The sequence below is a fragment of the Poecilia latipinna genome, unplaced genomic scaffold (genome assembly GCF_001443285.1).
Source record: "Poecilia latipinna isolate Pla-1442-1.1 unplaced genomic scaffold, P_latipinna-1.0 Scaffold2426, whole genome shotgun sequence".
Taxonomy (NCBI): domain Eukaryota; kingdom Metazoa; phylum Chordata; class Actinopteri; order Cyprinodontiformes; family Poeciliidae; genus Poecilia; species Poecilia latipinna.
Genome location: NW_015115042.1, coordinates 54599 through 75624, shown reverse-complemented (window position 1 = coordinate 75624; position 21026 = coordinate 54599). Strand labels below are relative to the sequence as shown.

Sequence of the window (21026 nt, the reverse complement as noted above, 5' to 3'; positions counted from 1 at the left end):
TATATATATATATATATATATATATTTGCTTTGCTTGTGCTTTTAAAACAGTTTTTTCTGACAAAGTCATAAGTCAAAAGTTCCCACAGACCGCTGTAGTATTTTCAGACACGCTTAGGGAAAAACACTGCATCCTATTCAGGTGAGTCAGCCTGAACATTTTCCTAAGAAGTTGGAATTTGGATCAACATGGGACCTCAGCAGAGCCACCGTCCAGATGCAGGATGGAAAAGCAGCGAGATTTCAAATTGTGCTGGGCTTCCAGCACAATTTGGAAGCCTAATGAACTGATATTCCACAATTTGGAATATCAGTTTATTGGAATAATGAACTGATATTCCTGGACCCTTTGATCACCAGGACCAGATGGAATGCATGTGTGACTGAACTGAAAAGATTTTTCGTAAAGCGTCTCGAGACGACATTTGTTGTAAAGTAACGCTATAGAAACGAACTCAACTGAATTGAGCTCTGATTTAAGTTACTACCAAGGTGTTGCAGGTCAGACATATGTACACCATACATGTAACTTCATTAACACATCACATATCAGAATAACTATTTTGATTAAATGCTGTGTTCAAAATGGATTTACAAAATTAATTTTAAAAGAACCTAAAACTTCTCTTAGATTCATGTAGCCAGCATGATGATGATAAGACAATCTTGCACAACACAGTAAGTCTGCTGTGAAACATAGCGATGGCTATGATGAAGAAACTTCAAGGCGATGGTGGAGGTAAACCTCATTGAGGCTGCAGAAGACTTGAGCCGAGGGTGGAGGTTCACCTTCTATGAGGACGACGTCCCTAAAACTGCAGCCGGTTCTTCTCTGGAATGGTTTAGACCAAATGAAGGCTCTTCAAGTGCTGGAAAGTCCAGGACGAATCCCACTTGAAAAAAAACTAAAGACTGCACAGAATCCACTCCCTATTCAGGATAACTGTATCATTTTCTTTCCACTTCACCCGTATGCACCACTTGTGTTAGTCTTTTACATAACACCTCAATGTACATTTAGGTTTTGTGGTTGTTATGTAGCCAAATGTGAAAAAAGTTCTGTAGGGTACTCTACACTGGTTGTTTGTCCACTACATTTGCTAAATAAATGGCAGAATAAACAGTCCTTGGCTTGTTGTTCATAAGCAGCACCAACAAACGAACCCCTCATTTACTGAAACAACTGCAGCAGAAGAGTTCTAGCTCCTCACTTTAGATAGTTTTGCTAAATTAGATTTAGAAAACATTATAGAGATTTATGAAAGAAATAGAAAAATGGCCAGTTGGGTAACTATAGTGAGGGAATCTAAAGAAAAACAGCTTTTAAGGTACTTCAGAGAAATGGCAGTGGATTATCAAGAGTAATCACCACGTATGTGTGGAAGTACGGGGTGGTAAAGGAACATTCCTCCACCTGCAAGCAGCACAAAGAGAAACACAGTCATAAGTGTTTCATTGTGACAGGAGTAAATACTAAGAGAACAGTTTTTTGTTGTGCTGCCGGTACCAGCAGGTGTGGAAATGGTTGGAAAGAGGCTCCTGAAAACAATCAGAATGTGGCAAACTGAAATTTATAACAATGTCTTTCTTTATGTCAGTTTAAACTAAACCTATACAAAAAGTAAGTGTGTGTTCACTACTTGGATGCCTGTTTTATTCTTATGAAATGGCATCACATTTGAAAGCAAAGTGCATTCTGTAGGGTAAGCAACTGATTTCTTGTCAAATCTTGTCTTCCAAGGCCAAACAGATAGTTTAGCTCTTAGCTCTTGTTTTGAGCAGTCAGTTATCTGACCCAGCTGACTCTCCTACGGCAGACTGTCAGTGTGTGTCCCCAGCAGGTGAAGCCTTGTATCATCTTGACATTGAAGGACAAGTACAGCGGACCCTCGCCTATTACCGGTTTAGTATTCAAGGATTTTATTTTTTGTGGAAAGTATTTCCAAGTTATTTGTGGAAAATTAAAAAAAGATAGCAGATTTTTTTTGTAGAGTATATCTAAAATACTTCAAAATAAAATTCAGCTTTGGAAGCTGAAATGCCTTGACGTAAAGCTACTTGACATCCTATCGGCTTACAAGACAGCCAATCCCAGAGCTCCATTCATTTCCCTTGCTGATGATAAATTTGTACCCAGGACAAACGCAAAAGAGCCAGCTAGCTAGCAAGGGAATGTTAGCAGTGTCTGCATGTGACTCAAACTTTTGCCTGACAGAAAAAAAAAAAATACCTAGACTACACAAAATTAAATAGTTCTGCCAAGACAATATATAACACCTATAATTAACATATTTAAGGACAGCTTATTTTTGTAAAATTAATTTGAATAATTTTAAGGTCTTAAGTTTAGTAAGATAAATTTAAGTGAAGACCTGCCTGTAGCACATTTTTACAGACTTAGCTCAATTAACTCTGCCTTTTGCCCGAAGCATTGTTACAACATTGTTAAATGTCCTTCCTTTTTGCGCTAAATTTACTTTTACTACTCCTTTTTGTTACTGTCATCCTTCTAAAAGTGTCACTGCACAGCCCTGACCTTGAATGCAGCATGCCAGGAATGGCTTGGCTCGCTGCATTCATGTGTGATTAGGCCAGGCTTGTTGCCTCAGAGGCTGTTCAGCCCCCAGGCTAACATTCATCCTGGGTACTGCGGCTGCCATTAAGATGGGTTACACACATTTTTCCTGAGTGAACTCTTGCGACTGGATTTAGTCTGCAGCTGCATCACACAATCAGCTCTTTAAACAGACATGAATATTGGAGATTTTATTTACAGCAATTTACAAACATACCTCAAGTTCAGATGTTCAAATGATGCAACACAGCATAGGTTCAGTAGAAGAGCAGCACAATATGTCAAATTACAAGAGCTGTAAACTGCATTAATGTAATCTTTGTAATATTTAAATGTGCTATTCTGAGTTCCACCATTTGATATTATTTTATAATAATATATTGCATGGAGTGGCGACCTGTCCAGGATGTACCTGGCCTCTCGCCCATTGACAGCTGGAGATAGACACCAACACCCCTGCTGATTCCAATGGGTTACGGCTATAAGAAAATGGGTGGATGGATATTTGTACATGTGGATGAACTACATATATCAAGCTAGCTACCATTAGTATTTTGTACTTTCAAATATTCCAGCAACATTTTCCCTGAAGGAGGCGTTATAGTCCTTTGTGTATGAAAAAAACTTGGCAAGATACATGTAGAAAGGCAGAGTGCAACAGTTTTTACTCTGATCATCAATCAAAAGCAAATATACATCAAATATATTGATCAATGTTCCAGTTATTAGGAACCAAAGGCAACTATAAACAGGTTGGTCTTTAGACGTGAAATAAAGGAACTCAGTTTTTCAGTTGTTTTGCAGTTTTCTGAATGTTTGTTTCAGATTTGCAGCACATATACAATACAACTTAAAGGTGACTGGGGAATATTTGCATTCCATATTGCACAGGTGGGTATAATATACACCTGTTGCCATGGAAGTGACTGGAAATCTCCAATTTAATGATTCAGAAGGATGAACAAATGATTTGGTAATATAGTATAAATGTGATTCCAGTAACTGAAAACCAAAATGCTTAAAACATATCAGTCTACTGCATGATTATTTTTTCTAATATACAATGTAACAAACTCAATTATAACAAATATTGAGTTTGAATTATTTCCCCTTTCAATCTGAAGCAGTAGATTGAACAATCATAATACTAAATATCCTATCAGAATTAAAACCTTTAAATATTTTTAGTTTATGAGCCCTCATTGGAAACATTTCTTTTGTGTGTTAAATCCAGTTTAGAGAAGGAAGCTGGTTTTCACTACTTGGTTTGTGGAAAAAAAATAAATAAATAAACTTACTTTGCAGCTATTTAAAGACTCTGAGAGATGTGGTTACATATTACAACTCTGATGAAGATGTTTCCACAATTTGCAACACAGCTGTCAATTCTCATATCTTTGCATGAAATTAAAAATAATATGGAGACAACAGTGATAGAAATACGTGTGGCACCAGGGAAACTGCAACTTCCAACCTATTTTAAACCTACAGTATCTTTAACACATTTTTTCTTTTTGTTTATCCTGTTTTTTTTTTTTTTTTAATTAGAAACAGTTCAATTAGAATAGAATAGAGTATACTTCATTGATCCCCCAGGGATAATTGCTTATTTGCTTACAAGCTGCTGCATCCAAGGTGTAAATGTTATGTAAATGCTAATGTTGACAAACCTGAGTCCTAGAAAAGGAAAGGATTTTCTATTCTGGGAGATGAGCCAGAATTAGCCTCTTGGCCTGTGGCACATTCACAGAAATGTCAATTAATGTGCATTGTCCCTACCAAATAAATTATATTAAAGTTCCTTGGATTGAAATCCAGTGACCTGCAGTGTGTGGATCAGTCCTTCTCCTCAGGAACGACAGTCAGCAGAAAGTCCCCGTCGTTCCTTCTCACCACCACAGGGAGCGCAGTGCCACTCTAGACGGCCTCACTGACTTCCTGCTTGGTGTAGATCGGCCTCCCATCGATGCTGATGATGACATCATGATCCATCATCCCAGCACTGCATTAAAAATATGATTAAAAAAACAAAACAAAACAAAACAAAACAAAACAAAACACTGCATCAATTGCAGATTAGTCGTTAGCAGAAAATAACTACTGATGAAAACTTTTCCTGCGCTTAAACAACACAACCTGATTTCACAGCAGCGTAAATCCATAAATCACTTCCATATATTTATCTGATGCAGCTTATCTCATTGAGATCCAAGAACGAGTTTAGAAGTTACACCTGTTTATGCCAATCATTATGGATTATAGGAATCCACTGGATAAAATGATACGGAGAGTTAAAATAGGCAAAAACTGGAATAAGCAGGTCAAAACTTTACAGGCACTAGATATCAAAAATCGATTGATGAATATCTACTTTTCACTCATCCGTTGATTAAAAATGTTGCATTTATTGTGAAATAAAAAAAACAATTAAAAATATAACTCATAGGAATTCCAAACATTGATTTCAAAAGAAAGAGCTGCTTTGTTCCGTTGTCATCTAAACTGTTTTTACAAATAGATTCATTTTTGCAGCCTCCACCTGTCTTCTGTTTGTGAAACATGGAGACAGTCAGCGGCCTGTTTCTGCGCAGTAGACTTCTGCATACAGACGGAAAGCATGTGATCTGTCAGCGGAGGAAGGCGGCTGCGCGGCGCAGCACGGCGGGCCACTCAGCGTCGTCATGGTAAATCAGCAGACTCTACTGTACAGCTCACCCCACTGCTGCTTGTGCTTCAGAGCTTCAGGCTTCAACGTGACAGAAAGAACAGAGGACTATTAAGAATATAGAGCAGAAAGCAAGGCAGCGAGAGACCCCCGCCTCACCAGGAGAAAGATGTCAGCGCTCAGCCTGTGGGAAGAAGAAGTTTAATGAGAACAGCGGACCGCGGCTCAATCTGGAGCCCCAACAACAGCAGAGTTACTCTTATTCTTTTTTTCTTGGAAAATACCCAGAGGCCTCCAGATGCCAGGTTCACAGCTCTGTTGTTGCCTTCAGTAAAGCCAACACAAGCTGTGACTCTGCACTTCACTTATTATATCTAGACAGCGCTTCCTAATAAGAAGCGTCCCAGCAGTAAGCTGCGCTGCTCTACTTTTAAAACAGGCAGATTCCAACTTCTGTCAGCGCCTCTTGGGCTGAACCGATGCAACAGACTCTTGCAGGCGACATGTGAACAAGTGACGTTTTCTCGGCGTGTGTTTGGGTGCTCTGTTTAATCTAACAAGTCTCAGCGTTGAAGAATTGTGGGAGGTAAAAGTTTCTCACTTCTTCTCAGCTCAGCAGTAGAAAACCAGCCTCCTGACTTCAGTGTGCTAATAAGTAACTACATGTTTTCATCATGAATTCATGATTTTACTTGAAAATGAACTGCTAAAGCTTGATCACTGTACCAAATATTAGTTGTTCTGCTTTTCTTTGTCACTGAACACACAGATCCGGAATGTGTACATACCTCTGATGAGACTTTAAAAAAATCTAAAATTAAAAACTGAATCATTAATTAACTTTTTCCACATTTACTTTGGCAGATGTTCCATAAAATTTAGTTCATATAAATGTATATTTGATGTGATGCTAAAAAGAGAAATTCATAACCGCCTGAACTGCAGTGTTTGTAATTTCATTAAGTGTAAAGCCGCAGTATGCAACTTTTATAGAAAATATGTTTTTTTTTGTTTTTTTACATATTTGTTAAAATTATCACCATGTCGTGACAGAACAATATGAGAAAGATAATGTGTGAAAATATCCATGAAGTATTATTTCCGTCTGAAGAAATGCACGGCCAAAAACAACCAATCAGAGCCAGGAGGAGGGGCTTATTGAACGCAACCAGTGCTTATTGGAAGTTCATGAAGATCCTTCAATGCCTCTAGGTAGCCTTGTTAAAAAGTTTCCATTTTGTTTTTCTCATCACTGATTAAGAATGGAGCTCCTTTTTGTTGTATGTACACCTGAACTTCAACAGACCAAAAAAATCGCATTTTTTAAAAATAATTAATCAGATTTTTTTTGAATGAGTGTGTGGACTGGTGTGTTTTCTACAGGTTGTGAGTTCAAACAGATAAAATGAATCCAGGTAATGGATTAATTACCTGGTAGGAAAACTAACAGGTGTGTTAGGATTCCTGCTGGTCGGCAGGCAATCTAATACTTATTTAATTCAATTAAATGCAAAGTAATTACTTACAAATCATATGTGATTTTCTGGATTTAAAAAAAAAAGATTTGGTCTGCCACAGTCGAAGTGTTTCTATTGTAAAAACAGAAGACCTCTCCAATATTTATAATTTCACAGGTAACATGTTTATTTATGTGTACAGTGAAGCCCATAAATATTCCCTGTGGCCCCATCCGTACCTGGATGCAGCTGTTCCAGGAATAACTTCATGAATGTAAACCCCTGAACTCACGTCTGGGAATCTGTCCACATGTTCTCTGATTTCCTCAGTCAAACTGGACAGACGGAAGAGAACACGTCTTAAAAACACACAAAACATTCTGGACATGGATGGCAGTTTGACGTGTAATTTAACTTTAATTAAAGCAGTAAATGTTTAAACAAACAAAAACAATTTCCTTCTGGAGAAAATCTAAGTTACAAATCCTCAGTATTTCTGAAAAACCCAGATGAGGGGAGCAATTTAATCTCTAGCTCTTCACAAAATGATGTTTTTGTTCATAGAGTTACTTCCATGAAAAAACACATTCATAACACTGAGCAGCCCTGAACTCTGGGAGGAGGTTCAGGGATCCCTTGGTTAAATGCAAACGTCTTAAACTACAGACGACGTAGGAAGAGAGAAACAGGAAGTTCAGATGATGAGGATGAAATGTATGAAATGGATGAATCATATGTGGATATGTACTTTATGTCTGTGTGGATATGCTGTCCTTTCTAAGTCAATATGCTCTTCTTTTGCACGTTGATATTGCGTACCATGGTGCTTCTTTTGGCACAAAACTTCATGTGCATCCACTTACCCACTGGAGAGAAATAAATAATCTTATTTTATGATTTAAAATAAGACTATTTATTTTAAATCATAAAATTTAAAAATAAATAAATACCTACTGGGGAGAAATAAATAGAAATAAATAATAAATAATCTTATTTTATGATTTAAGATCACTAATCAAGAAATGAACATGTCTTAATTAGGAAAGAATGGCAATATTTCAGCTATTTTCTATTATTGGGCACAACATCACAGAGCCACCTGTTCCTCTGTAGACCATCTGATCAAAACAGTTTGAAAGAACGTGGGGAAAAAAAGTAGACCTACGATGGTGTGAGCTGCATCATACGGACACCTAAGAATTTCTTTCTGTGCTCTGGGTCACCTAGTAAAAGATAAGCATAAGAAAATGATGAAGTGTGAAAACATCAGGATGTTTTTTTTTTTTCTCAGGAGGCTGTGAACACATCTTTACCGTTTAGCTGCCTGTTGTGGAAGTCAGCAAGAAACTGACGTATTCTGTCTGAAGGGATGGCAAACGAGATCCCGGCTGTCACCTTTAGGTTATTGATGCCTATTACATCTCGTCCTGTTGATCAGAGGACAGGCAGCTGATACACCATGGCTATCACTGAAGCTACTGCTGTGTCAGACGGAGAAAAGTACAAAACCAAAAATGATTGGTTGAGTTTCTTTCTCTTCTAGAGCAAACATCCAATCAAATTATACATAAGCATCACCTTAGTTCTGAATGTTGTGTAACAGGGTATCTGCAGGTTTCAGCAAGTAACGCTTAAGAATTTTTAAGATCTGTTTGTTGCCACCATGAGTGAAATTTAAGAGAAAAAAACTGGAAAGTTTAATAAAGTTATCATATATGAGGATCCTACTGTACCGTAATCAAGCATAGCAAAAGTTGTGACATTTCTGAGGTTTTTTTGTGGTCCTTGGAAATGGCATTGGGCCTCTCAGTCTGAACCCGTACAGCGCCAAAGTTAAAAGGGATTTTTGCACAGAATCCACTTGGACTCTTACAGGTTGGCAACACAACAGAGCCAGAGCCGGAAATGACCGCTGTCCAGTCAACTGGATACATTTGTGCTAAAAATGATCGCTCCGTCTCCATTCGTGTCCTGTGGAACTCACACAATGAGATAACAGTCTGTACCTTTCCTCCAGCCAAGGAAAGGTACAGCGCTCATACACATAGATGTGCACACAAAACAAGAAAACTGAAAAATGTTCAGCTTTTGTCGGTGTTATTTGTCCCGGGTGTCAAACCTATCACCCATCATAGGGTAAGACTCAAAAAAGCCTTTAGACTCCACCAGCGGTTATATTAGCAGCTAGCCAACGGTAGACTTGACCGCCTGGAGTCACTAATCACAGTGAAGATGTGTCAGTGTGACTCAAACTTTTGTCAGCTAGAAAAGTCCTGTGAGGAAGAAAAAAATACATGAGACTAAATGGCTCTTTCATCATAAAATTTAAGACTAGTGTGGTAATGTGACCTCGGTTTTCCTTTTTTGGAGTTCTATCTATGTTTTCCTTTATATTGTTTTGATTGCTTATATTTTGAAGTTATGTATTTTCTTAGGTTTAGTTGAGTTAAACTTTTGAGTTACTGTTTTGCATGTTTTTCTGATTGGTTATTTTTGAGGTCACGTGCCCGGATACCCAGAGAGGCCCACTGCACCGGCGCAGGTGCTATGCATCTGCTTAACTAGCATGGAGATTGGGAAGGACATGAAAGAGACAAGACGCGGCTAGAAAAGACGGATTTGGGTGAGCGCGTTTTGTTGGAGCTGGAGGACAGTATATGCAGATCGGCGGACTACACGGAGAGACTGGTCGCCGTTGAGGAGCGGGCGGCCGGATCCTAGACGAGGTCCGCCAGGAATCGGAGGATTGGCCGGGTCGAGCCAAGAGGAGGCTGAACGTGGTGGAGGACCGTGCCCTTCCTTCTTTGCCCAGCTAAGGACAATTATAGACTTTCTTATTGACTGATTGACAAGGACTGCCTGCACCTCCTTCTCTTGGATTATTGTCTTTTAAATAAATTATTGTAACTTTACGGGTTTGTTTAGAAACTGTTCACAATTCCTGAAGTCATTTATTGGTACACCACTCGGATGCCACACTAGCATTTATGTATTTCAGGCCAATTTACAATTCCAATGAATTTAAGACATTTAAAGCCTTAATTCTAGATACAGGAATTTGAGATCATTTAAAGATTATCAGACACTCTGGTAATAATACAAGAAATTTATGCCCAGTAGGTAAGCGGAAAAAAACCATTACAGATAAGAAATATTATCTGTTCATAAAATAACAACAGAAATTCTCTCACCAAATTGATAAGTGGTCCACCAGAGTTGCCGTACTGTGATGTGAAACAAAATTCATGATTATTCAAAGACAATTTAGAAAAATACTTGCAAACACAGACCATGCTTGGGTTTTTGATTCTGTCTGTGTTAATGCACTCACATTTATGATGGCGTCAGTATGAATATAGTCCAGGTCAGAGTCCTTGAAGTCCAGCTCCAGGCCTTTGCGGTGAGCGCTGCTGCTGATGCCGATGGTGACGGTGTTCTGCAGTGGGAAGGGGCTTCCCACCGCCACCATGAACTCACCGGCCCAGAGGCAGCACGGCCAGCGGACCCTAGAGGGAGACGGGCGAGCTGTGGTCACTGGGACGTAGGAGTACTGCCCTCTTAATGAGTCACATAGTGGACATTTTTTCTTCTTCTTTTGTTTTTTGTTACTCTTAAAATCCTTACTATTGACATTCAAAGCTGAATCATTTTGAAGTTTACAGCAGCACATCAGTAGATGTGGGAAAGAGATTTTTGTTTATTAGTCATTTTTTTTAAGTCTTCCCAGCTCCTTTAAGAAGTCGCAGTTTAAATTGGATAGGAGATATGAAGACATTAATAAATCTGAAAATGTAGGTTATAATGAATGAATCCATCTGGGACAATTGGTGGGCTATTTGTGTATATTTTTTAGGAATCCTAACCATCATTTATTTTAGAGTACTGATTTTCCTGTTAAACTTAACTCCAAATTTGCCTATGCATCTCTGGAACCAACACTAAGCTGACATTATGGCCGCATCTCACACAGCATGCAACCCATCTGGTCCCAGCCAGGCCTCAAAACTTATACAGGGAGGTATGTCTGAAAGAAACAGCCCTGCACTGCTGGGTCCACACCCTGGTTGCTACGGGACAAATCATTTCGCCTTTATAGCACCGAGGATGTCTGTTTTCTTTCCATTTATTATGGAGGTGCTCTTGTATGCAGATCAGTACTAAAAATGGTAATGATGCTCATGCTGAGTGGAGACTGGCTGAAGTGGTGGGAAACCTGCTCCTTTCCACCACACAAAGCAGCCTGGTGTGTTTGAGGGACATGTTTTATTCAGGTCCCTGAATGGAAATCCATAAAGAAACACACATTCTACATGTTTAAAACAAATAAATGTAGATTTAGTGGGTAACCTTCACACAGTCACTGGTTAGATAAAAACTAGATAGAAAGAACAAAACTGCATCCAACCAATTCAGTAATATCTATCTGTCTGTCTGTCTGTCTGTCTGTCTTAAAGTGAATCTGAACAGTAGCTATTGATCATTTGACTTGTGATGTGAAAAAAATTGTTTCCATTGAAATTTACTTTAATGCAGCTGAAAAACCTCATCCTATCGCAAATACTTTTTATGGAAAAAGGCGTTTTTCCAAATTGGCGCGTTTCCATTAAGCTAATTTAAATCTAAGTTTAAATTTAAATTTGCGCAATTCTATGGTTAATGGAAACGCAGCCTGTGTCTCTAAGTAGCGTCTCACATCTGGCTCAATTTTGATGAGGCGACATCCATCTGCTCATCCACATCCTTGATTGCGGCTTCGTAATCCACACCGTTTTTCAGCTCAACCTTCACCCGCTGCTTGTTCTTCAGTACGTGGGCGTTAGTCAGAATCCAGCCATCTTCAGAGACTACAAACCCCGAGCCGCTGGACATGATCACCTCCCTGTCGGGAAATGGGCCCCTGAACACCAGGGACAGATTCATTAGTAACTGGAAGGAACATTGGTTGACGGTGTGAGACTTAACTTTCTGCCACGTTTTACCTTTGGAAGAGCTCCAGATGTGCAACAGCTGGTGCGATCTTTTCCACCACATCTGGAATGAAGTTGAATTTGTAGCGCATACTTCCTGGATGACGCATTCCTACAGGATACAAGGTATAAGACATGACAGAAAATGGATGTTGCATGGGTCAAGACTTTGACAATAAAACATCCAGTTTTGGAGAAAAGGCAAAACAGGTTTACAGTTAATCCAGGCAATGAGTGAATGACAGGAAGGTTCCTTAAGATACTAGATCTGTGAGAGACAGAGTTCCTGCCAGTTGGTTGGTGATTCAATACTTATTTCATGAAATAAAACGCATTTGTTTTAAGATTCTGTCTCTCGTGGTTAAGGTGTATCTAATGAAAATGATGTTTTTGAGTTTGAAGTTGTGGCAGTATCGTGTGTTTTCCAGTCACATATAGTCGATTTTATATCACAATCAAGTAGCTATGTTCCCATTAGTTGTTATAAAAATGTTGTACATGTGAATTATGTAATTTAACACCTTGAAATTGGGCCTCTGTCTCTTTAAAAACTCCTGCTCTGTCTGAAACTCCGCCTTCAGGAAGTCATCATATCTAAGGGTTCCTCTATTAACCCTTAGATCATGTTTTACCAGTGAGAAAGTAGCTCGTGTCATGAGCTCGCAAATACGTAATTCCACCAGGTGTTTGCTAATTACTTCTGGCTAGTCTGAAGGAACTGAGTGTGGGAGCTGCTCTGTGAGGCAAAAGCTTGGAAGCAACAGCTCTGAGGAGGGGCTGCGTCTCGAAGGCGGGGCTAAGTCCCTCCAGGCGTTTTGCACTGCTGCATGGCTGCCAAGGAGACTGAAAGATTTCTCAAACATGAAAGAATCAAAGTAACACTCCATGTCTTCTCTGTGTTTAAAATAGTCAATTTCACATTCATGGTCAATATTATTACTGCCCCTGTAAGGAGTACCTAAAATTAAAATGACATTTTTGAGTTTGGAGTTCTTTTAAGATAGCAGAGGCCTGTCTTTGTTTTGGCAACTTTGCTGTTACCTTTATCCTCTGATACTAAATATTTTAAAAGAGCAGCTGGGTTTTTTGGAAACAATTCTTTCTTCTGAACTAGCTACAAAAAGTGGTCCCAGTTTTTGCCAACAACACTTCAAGAAGCTTTCTAGCTGATTTTTGAAGTTGATCTTCAGTTAGTGCTCTTACCTACCTGCTCCTGTCCCTCTCAATCAGTTTCTTTATTTTACATCACCCAGTTTCTGACTGTTTTCAGTTTACTGCTTGCCTTAACTACTGATTACATTTTAATTGAACTGCCTGTCTGTTTAGTCGGTGGATGAACCTCCTTTTTCTCACAATGTTCCTTCCTGAAAGTCAAACTTTTATCAGGAGGATGCAGAAATGACACAGATGAGACAAGCACTCCAGAGCGACATGAAGATTGGCACATTAATTTATGCTTACATTTCAGAAAGTATCTTTTCCAGCGCTCACTTGTGAGGCGAAGTGTTTCCACATGACTGCTCAGATGAAACGGCTGGTAATTTCACTAGGATCAGTGGCTAACATTAACAAATAAAAGCTTCACTACACACTGACACTTACCATAACCACTGATGGAGAAGATGATCGAACATAAAATGAGTCAGAGATTTAAATAGCTCCTAAAGACCACTGAACCTGCAGAGGTTTGATTTCAATGTAACATGTTTTGGACTCCGGTATAACCGTCACTGGAGGACAGTGAAAACGTTTTCCTCAGCAATATGTTCAATGCTCCCCTTTTTTTTTGCAGTTTTTTGCAGTTTAAGCAGTCATCACTGTCCTTAAGGCAACAGAACGATGACGTGTTTACAAAGATGGTCAAAGCAGCATGCCTCTGCAGAAGCATCTTTACATGCAAATGATGCCGTGTGCTTTGCCGGGAGCTTTTTTTTTTTTTTTTTTTTTGGAAAAACACCAACTACTTTTTCCTGATTGCAAATTCTGTAAACCACTCAACAGCTTGCTCTGCTGGCAGAATAAACTTTTGTTTTTCCTGTCATCTCCTTTCTGCTACGACATGCTAACAAGAAGAACAGAGCATCAGATGAACCGGAAGACGCCTGCTCTAGACGTGTGATCCAATCTGCCATCAAGTCTTCAAATAGTAAAATATGAAAATCCACTAATGGGGCAGATCACACACTGAATTAATTTAACTTTTCACCTCAGATCAACAATTTTAGTCTGGTATGAAAAAAGCCATCACTGCATAATACCATTACTGGTATTAGGATGACAAACGTGTTAATCATCCATTTCCATCCCGTCATCATGTTTGTTTTCTTGTCTCTCAGAACTGGAACTTTGGTTCTTTATGAGGAAAATATGCGTGTTCTCTGAAAGGCACTTCATGAGTGCAATGTCAAAACTTCAAATTCAAAATTAATTTCAAAAATACTTTATTTTTATTGATCCAAAAGAGAAATTGAATGAATTGATTTAATTGACAAAAATTACACATTAAATATTTTAACCTAATTTACGGATACTGTTGTATGAGGTTGGCTTGGGTTAGACAAATTTCTACACATAATTTAAATAGTATTGTATGCTTTTTTTTCAGAGCTTTGTCTCTGATACGTCTAAATAAAACATAAAAAACATCTACTGTTTGTCTTGAAGGTTTTAAACAGCCTTGTCTGCCTTATTTAACAGAACCTCTCCATCTCTACACTCCCTGTCAAACACTCAGGTCTGCTGAGTCGACAGACTCCTTCACTGTCCTTTTTAAAACCTATTTATAAACTTAGTTTTACTCATTGGCTTTCAATCCAATTTTACTTAATTTTTATTGATTTCATCTTTTTAACTGAGGCATTTTATTGTATTTTAAATTGAGTTTTTAATTCATTATGCTTAGCTTTTTCACTTTATTTTTATGCTTTCTTTTCACATGACTGATGTTCAGCACTTTGCTTCAGCAGTGGCTGGTCATCATCATGACGATGACGATGAACTGAGTCAGGTTTGTTGGCCACTTTGATCTCGTACTCTTAAATTCAACCCACCTCTTCTCCACAGGACTGAGATCAGGGCTTTGCGATGGCCGCATGTAAATGTTGACTTGTTGTCCGTCGGCCATTTTGTTTCCATTCCGGCTGCATGCTAAGGATTGTCTTCGATCTGAAGATCAGTCTGCGCTCTTGCTTCAGCTTCCTGGCTGACGTCTGTGGATGGCTTTGTTTCAATATTTCTACATATTTTTTCTTTTTTTTCCTTGTGATCAGTTTTATTAAATGCACCACTTCCTTCTGAGCTCCACAACATGATGCTGCCACCACCATGCTGCACAGTTAGGATGGTACAAACATCCCAGTTTTTCCTCCAAATGTAATGATGGGCATTAAGGTCAAACTGTTCCATTTTAGTTTCATCAGATTACAGGACATGTCTCCAAAATATGAAGATGTTTTTCCCTGTGGACATTTGCAAACTGTAATCTGGCTTTAATGTTTGTTTTTTTTTGCAGTGATGGCTTTATTCTTGCAGAGTGGCCTTCCAGCCTATATCAGTGCAGGAGATGTTTCACAGTGTATGATGACAGTCGTACCAGCTTCAGGAGCATCTGCAGGTCTTTGGCTTTTGTTTAGGAGTCAATCTGCACATTTTGAGCCTACATACATTTATCTCTGGGACACAGAACTTGCCTCCTTCTTTAGCATTATGACAGTTGTACATTCCCATCATGTCTATGTTTGGTATGATTGTTTGAACTGCTGAACGCAGAAAGAATCTAGAAATTGTTTCCATGGATGAATAAGACTTGTACAAATCTCCTCCTGATATCATGGCTGATTTGTTTTGACCTTCTCATTGTGTAAAACAGGAAAGCCGTGAGTTTCAGGTGTGACCTTAAAATACATCCACAGGTGTGCCTCCTACGAAGCCTCCAAAGTCATCATCTGGTCTTCCTCACATTGCTTAAAGAGATAGTTAATCTTCTGGATGAAAACTTCAGATTTTGAAGACATTGATAAATACATCTTTGACATATTTTTTCTCTCCTTCTTTTTGGCATTTATACCAACCACAAATAACTTTGGTAATTCAAACCAAGAAAGTTTGTTCTAATCTGGAGATAGGCTTCAGCCCCTCTTGACCCTGCAAGTATAAGTGTTATGATAATGGATGGTTTCACCCAGCTACAAAGTAAAAACACAGTTTATCTATTGAATGTCTGAGTAAAAACCATTTTGAAAATAGGACATTTTCTGAAGGACAATGATTGACGTGAGGCTGTTTACACAGAATGTACCGTCACATTACGACAAGGACAAGCACCAGCAGAGTTGAAATATTTTTTGGCACTGCTTTCACAAAAATTAAATAGTCAGTGTGAACATCACTGACTTTCACATTCAGTGGACGAACTTCTGAGAGGAACAGAAATCCATTATTAAGGACACATAAAACATTTAGAAGGACGTGGTGAGATTTTCAAGGTTCAAATGGACTATTTACAACCACAGAAAACACCATTACTCACACACAGGCAAGTTTGTGCTTTTAGTCATATTAGCGCTATGTATTGACTTCCATTCTTTTTAGTTCCTGCATTTATGCCTGACCCTAACCTAAACTTAACCCCTAACCCATAAACAGGACATCTTTTTATGAGGTACAAGCTTTGTGTCCTATGAAGAGCACTCGGTCCCCACCCACAGCCCACCTATACCCAGGTGAGCTATAGTCTGGAGGATGCGTTTTGCTTGAAATGCAAACTCATTTGGACATGAAGAGGCAAGGGTTGGTAACTACCCTTGTGGCAATGGTATCCACAGTGTGTTTCTCAGTTCAGGTCCTCAGGGATCTCTGCCCTGCAGGTTCTAGGTGCTTCTCTTCTACCACACAAGGTGATTAACAGTCTTCTGTAGCACTTTGATGGCTGCAGAGGAGGTCATGCAATCATTTGCCTAACAGAGACAGATGTAAAATATGGAGTGGACTTGAGAAACACTGCCATAGAGGATCCTCTTTGAGCCCAATGAAGAAGAAACCTGCTCATTTCTCTGGGTTTGCTCCTTGGTCGCTCAGAGCCAGAGTCCATAACACCGTCTTGTACTGCATTCAACAATGCAGAGTGGGTGAAAAGATGAGTGACGAGAGTCAGACTCAATGGCAAATTTCACTTTAAAACACAGCAGTTAGAGCAGGCGCCTCGGATACAGAGGCTGTAGACCTCAGTGAAGGCGTCCCGAGTTCCACAGGACGTTCTCGGTTCTCTCTGCCTCCTTCCTGTCAGATTACCTTCACATAAAGGTGACCAGTTCTGAAAAAAATTCTTAAAAGAAAAAAACAACAACACAGAAATGAACCTTTGGATAAAACCAAGGGAGTATGTTGTCTACTGAGACGGTGAATTATCCTTCCACCGAAGCACTAAATGACTGAACTAGATGATTATTTTAAACCTTATTGAATATGAAAACTTGGAAAAATTAGATGTTTGATTTGAGAAAATTACGATTTTTTGAGAACGCCCATTTTGACATTTCAAGATTACAAAGGTGAGCTTGGTGATTAATCCCCAGTGTTAACTGTATCTTCACTTGATGTCCAAATGGTTCAGCTGATAGGAAATAACATAAAAAATAGAGCTGAACAAAGAAGTGTCAGCTTAATGTGATAATTTTACTCAAGTAAAAGTATAAAAATACGGTGCAGGAAAACTACTCTCAAAAGTAACAGTTTTACAAAAGGCTATGCAGCTGAGTAAAAGTAACGACTCACCTCTGGGTGTGCTTTCACAATAAATTCTCAAAATTTTGAAAATACTGTTGATATCAAGGCTATGAATACACTGCTACAGTCCACTTATCCTTTTTAAAATCTTAACATCTAATTTGCTTCCTGGTAGCAGACTTGAAGGTCCTTATAAACCAGACAAAAGCTGATTGCAGTTAAAGTTTGTACTGGTACTTTGCTACCCTTTCTGTCAGACTGTATTTTCTGTTTCTGTGCTGTTTGCCTAACAGAGAAGTTATTGGCGACCTTATAAATGAGTCTGCAGCAGTGTTTCCACTGTGTGCCCCATGGACAAATGGGATAAATCTAATTAGCTGAGAATACGTAACTCTGCTGTATGCCCAATGATTTGTGGCTCTAACATCCTGGCGAGCCGAAAAGCGGGCAGCACCCTGTCAGTGATGAAAGCATTTTGCACAGTGCAAGGCAGCAATCAGTCGTCTGCACCAGGATCTATTTACACTTTATTGAAGCATTCCTTTTTCCATTCAGCATGGTTCAGCGTGTGCTGGGGCATTTTGCATAAACCTGCTTGTACTGGAGAGCGTTGGAAAATCAACTGCGTGATGAATTCTCTCTTCTTCAGGGCTGTAGCTGTGATAAGGAAGCACACATTATCAAAATGGACAGGCCAGGATGGGAAAATAAATAGGACGTATTTACACAGCGAGGCTCGGAGATTCCCTCCGGGAGACTTAAACGCCATTTGAGAGAATTTGTGACTGGAGAACATAAATGTGCAGAACACCAGAGGCACAGTACATAAATCAGAAACCTTCCACTTTGTTCACCAATCAGCCACGCCAACTGTCAGCCGTGCTGAATAACACTGATCATCTTGTTACATTGTTGGGCTCCGTTGGGAAAACCTAAAAGCTAAAATGTAATGTGCAAAAACATGCAAACATCCTGCACTCCACAGATTCTTTAAGTATTCTTTAAGAACAGCTCTGCTGCCGGCTGAGTTCATAAAGTTGTACAAGCCAGCTGGCAGTACATCTATCTGATATATTTACCCAAGCCGAGACTACAGCGATGATGGAAATGCTTCTGCTACCTTATGGCTCCATAAGAATCATGAAAACATGTAGTCACCTTGAGAAATGGCTGCAATAATAGCAGCAGTAGATCTAGGGTTTCAAAAAGACTCTGTTCAGATGAAATAAGGAAGCATAATAGCAAAAGTATTTCCTGCAAAAACACAAAATCTAACCAGGTATTTACCAGGTGTAAATACCTTACAACACTTTAAATAAGGGAAAACTAACTTACAAGTAACTTTTCAGCTCGTTTATGAGCTTGTTTTATGTCAATAATTTCTTAATGTAGATGAAAAAAGTACTAGTTCCACTGGCTGATTATTTAATTTGTAACAAGACATTTTTCTTCAAGAAGAAAGGAAGAAATAAAGGAAATAAATCCATTCTCACCAGAGTCACACGGGCCCCTGTGGATCAGAAGGACCAGGGGACCATCTCTGAGGTTGGCTCTCCGGTTCTTGGCCCCCAGGCGACATATGCTGGGGTAGCCCTTCCGTCGCTGCCGCACACCTCTCCCACAGAGATGCACACACAGGAGCGGCGGACCCTGCCGGAGCGTCCCGGCACCCGGTCGCACCTCAGTCCGTCCCCACAGGACAGAAATACGTCGCTGCTCTCCCCGCATACCTCCCCTTCCCAGGCCCCGCACCGCACGCAGCAGCCGCAGGCGTCCTTCACCCGGTAGTGGCAGCAGGTGTGTGGAGGGACGGGACACTGAGACTGGTCGCAGACCTGGGGGCAGGTGGTGGTGTGTCTTTTTCTCAACAGACTTCTGTTGAAGAAGATTTTAGGTTATAATAAAATTTTGGGAAATCTTTGGTTCTATTTTCTTCTCACAGATCCCAGGTTCTCCCGGCAGGCCGAAGTGAAACCACACAGAAAACAATGAGTGTTGATATCACAGAATTTCAAAGTTTAATCCAATAGAAGACAACGTATGAAATTACAACAGAAACTGCAGGATAACAGAGACATACATTCATTTACCTGAGACAAATGGAAAAGAAGAAGAAAGAAAGAAAAGAAAAGACGTCTTTGGAGAATTGCAAGAGCAAATCTAATTTGTTACTCCTATGTAGAAAGTTTTATAGTAAAGGGGTATTCTTGTCTTTCATTTATTCAAATAAGGCGTATCTTTGCTCATCGAACCAGGAGCTGTCTCTGACCCTCTCTAAAGTTAGAAACTCCCTGCAATTTGTTTCCAAGATCAAAGGCCATTTGTCCCTTTGTCTAAACAAAGTTGAAGCAGAGACTCTCCTGTACTGGCCTGGACTCCTGCTGTTTTATGGCTTTTCACAGATCAGTGTAAAAGCTGGAACTTCTCCTGATTGTTTTCCACAAGGACAAAGGGCACTTTCAAAAAGATCTTAGTAAACCATCTGCTGTAACTACAGGTAAAATAAAGGTCAATAGGGCAGTATAAGTTATTAAACTGAAAACTATAATTAGGCTATTTCAATCAAGACATGTTAAGTTTTAAAACTAGCATATTTTAAATTTATTTTCTTAACACTTCATAGGACCGCAGATGTCAGGAGGGCGAAGAAGGCTACGAACTTCATCATAACCCTGGTTCTCTCTTTCTCTGGTTCTGGAACAGCTCAGCCCGGGTATCTGTTCCCTTACCAAAGAACATCTTTATACTTCATCTGTAGTAGCCTGCCGAATGGCTTCAGGCCAGCAATTAGATATCCGTCAGGTAGCAGCATGTTCCTCCTGGTTTCTCCTCCGTGTCGCTGTATGCTGTGTTCTCCTGTGCACTAACCTGTGTGGAATTTTCCAGAGAACTGCTCGACGTCTGAGACCACAGCAGACATTGTGGGAAACTAGATTTGGAGTTGAAGAAACAAAATTAAACAAATTAAGCCTGAACGTCATGAATTCAGAAATTTAAAAGGGTCCAGTCAAAGTTTGTGCATTAAACCAGGGGTTCTGATGGTGAAAATTAGCAACAATAAGGTTTGCTAAAATGTTGTCAGTATCATTTGGTGTAACACTAGCATTTTGACTAACGTGGACTCCAATCAGTTTGCTATGGAGGCGTTCCTGTAACCATAGTTGCCATAATCTAGAATATGACTGTCATTTTGATCAGGGTGTTTCTTTGAGGCAAAGGTAATGATGATTTGTTACAATACAGGAAACTCAGTCATGTTGTGTTGAATATTTTTTTCCATTTCTCACAGCACTATCATCAACTGCCCAGTCTCCTGATCACTTCCTGAATGCAGTGTCAGAAAGCCAAAAGTTTCTTAAAGAGACAGAAACCCAATTTCAAGACGTTTAATTATAAAGTCAAATTTCTTTTAAGTCATATTTGATACATCACAATCAGGTAACAGAGTTACTTGATTGGGTTAGAGTTCCACTCTAAGAAATAATCCTGTAAATTTACAGTCAAATGCTGAACATTGACCGTCACTTTTTCTTTTGAATGGTCTTTCCTGTATTTTTGGATACCATCTTCCCATGACCTGCTTTTGTGTCCCTTTCTAGGTTAATCCCAATGAAGCGACTAAAAAACAAAATAAAAAA

General features: G+C 39.4%; 1 protein-coding gene across 1 annotated transcript; it reads right to left on the bottom strand.

Annotated features, from left to right (window-relative positions):
* Positions 1 to 3460: 3460 nt before the first annotated feature.
* LOC106937731 (serine protease HTRA1-like) lies at positions 3461 to 20127 on the bottom strand. Its single transcript, XM_015019388.1, is given in 12 exon segments — positions 3461 to 4577; positions 6937 to 7032; positions 7863 to 7920; positions 8011 to 8118; positions 9487 to 9496; positions 9889 to 9921; positions 10029 to 10252; positions 11398 to 11594; positions 11677 to 11776; positions 18882 to 18980; positions 18983 to 19263; positions 20060 to 20127. Coding segments are annotated over 12 exon segments (1359 nt in total). The 3' UTR covers positions 3461 to 4492.
* Between the last annotated feature and the right edge of the window lie 899 nt (positions 20128 to 21026).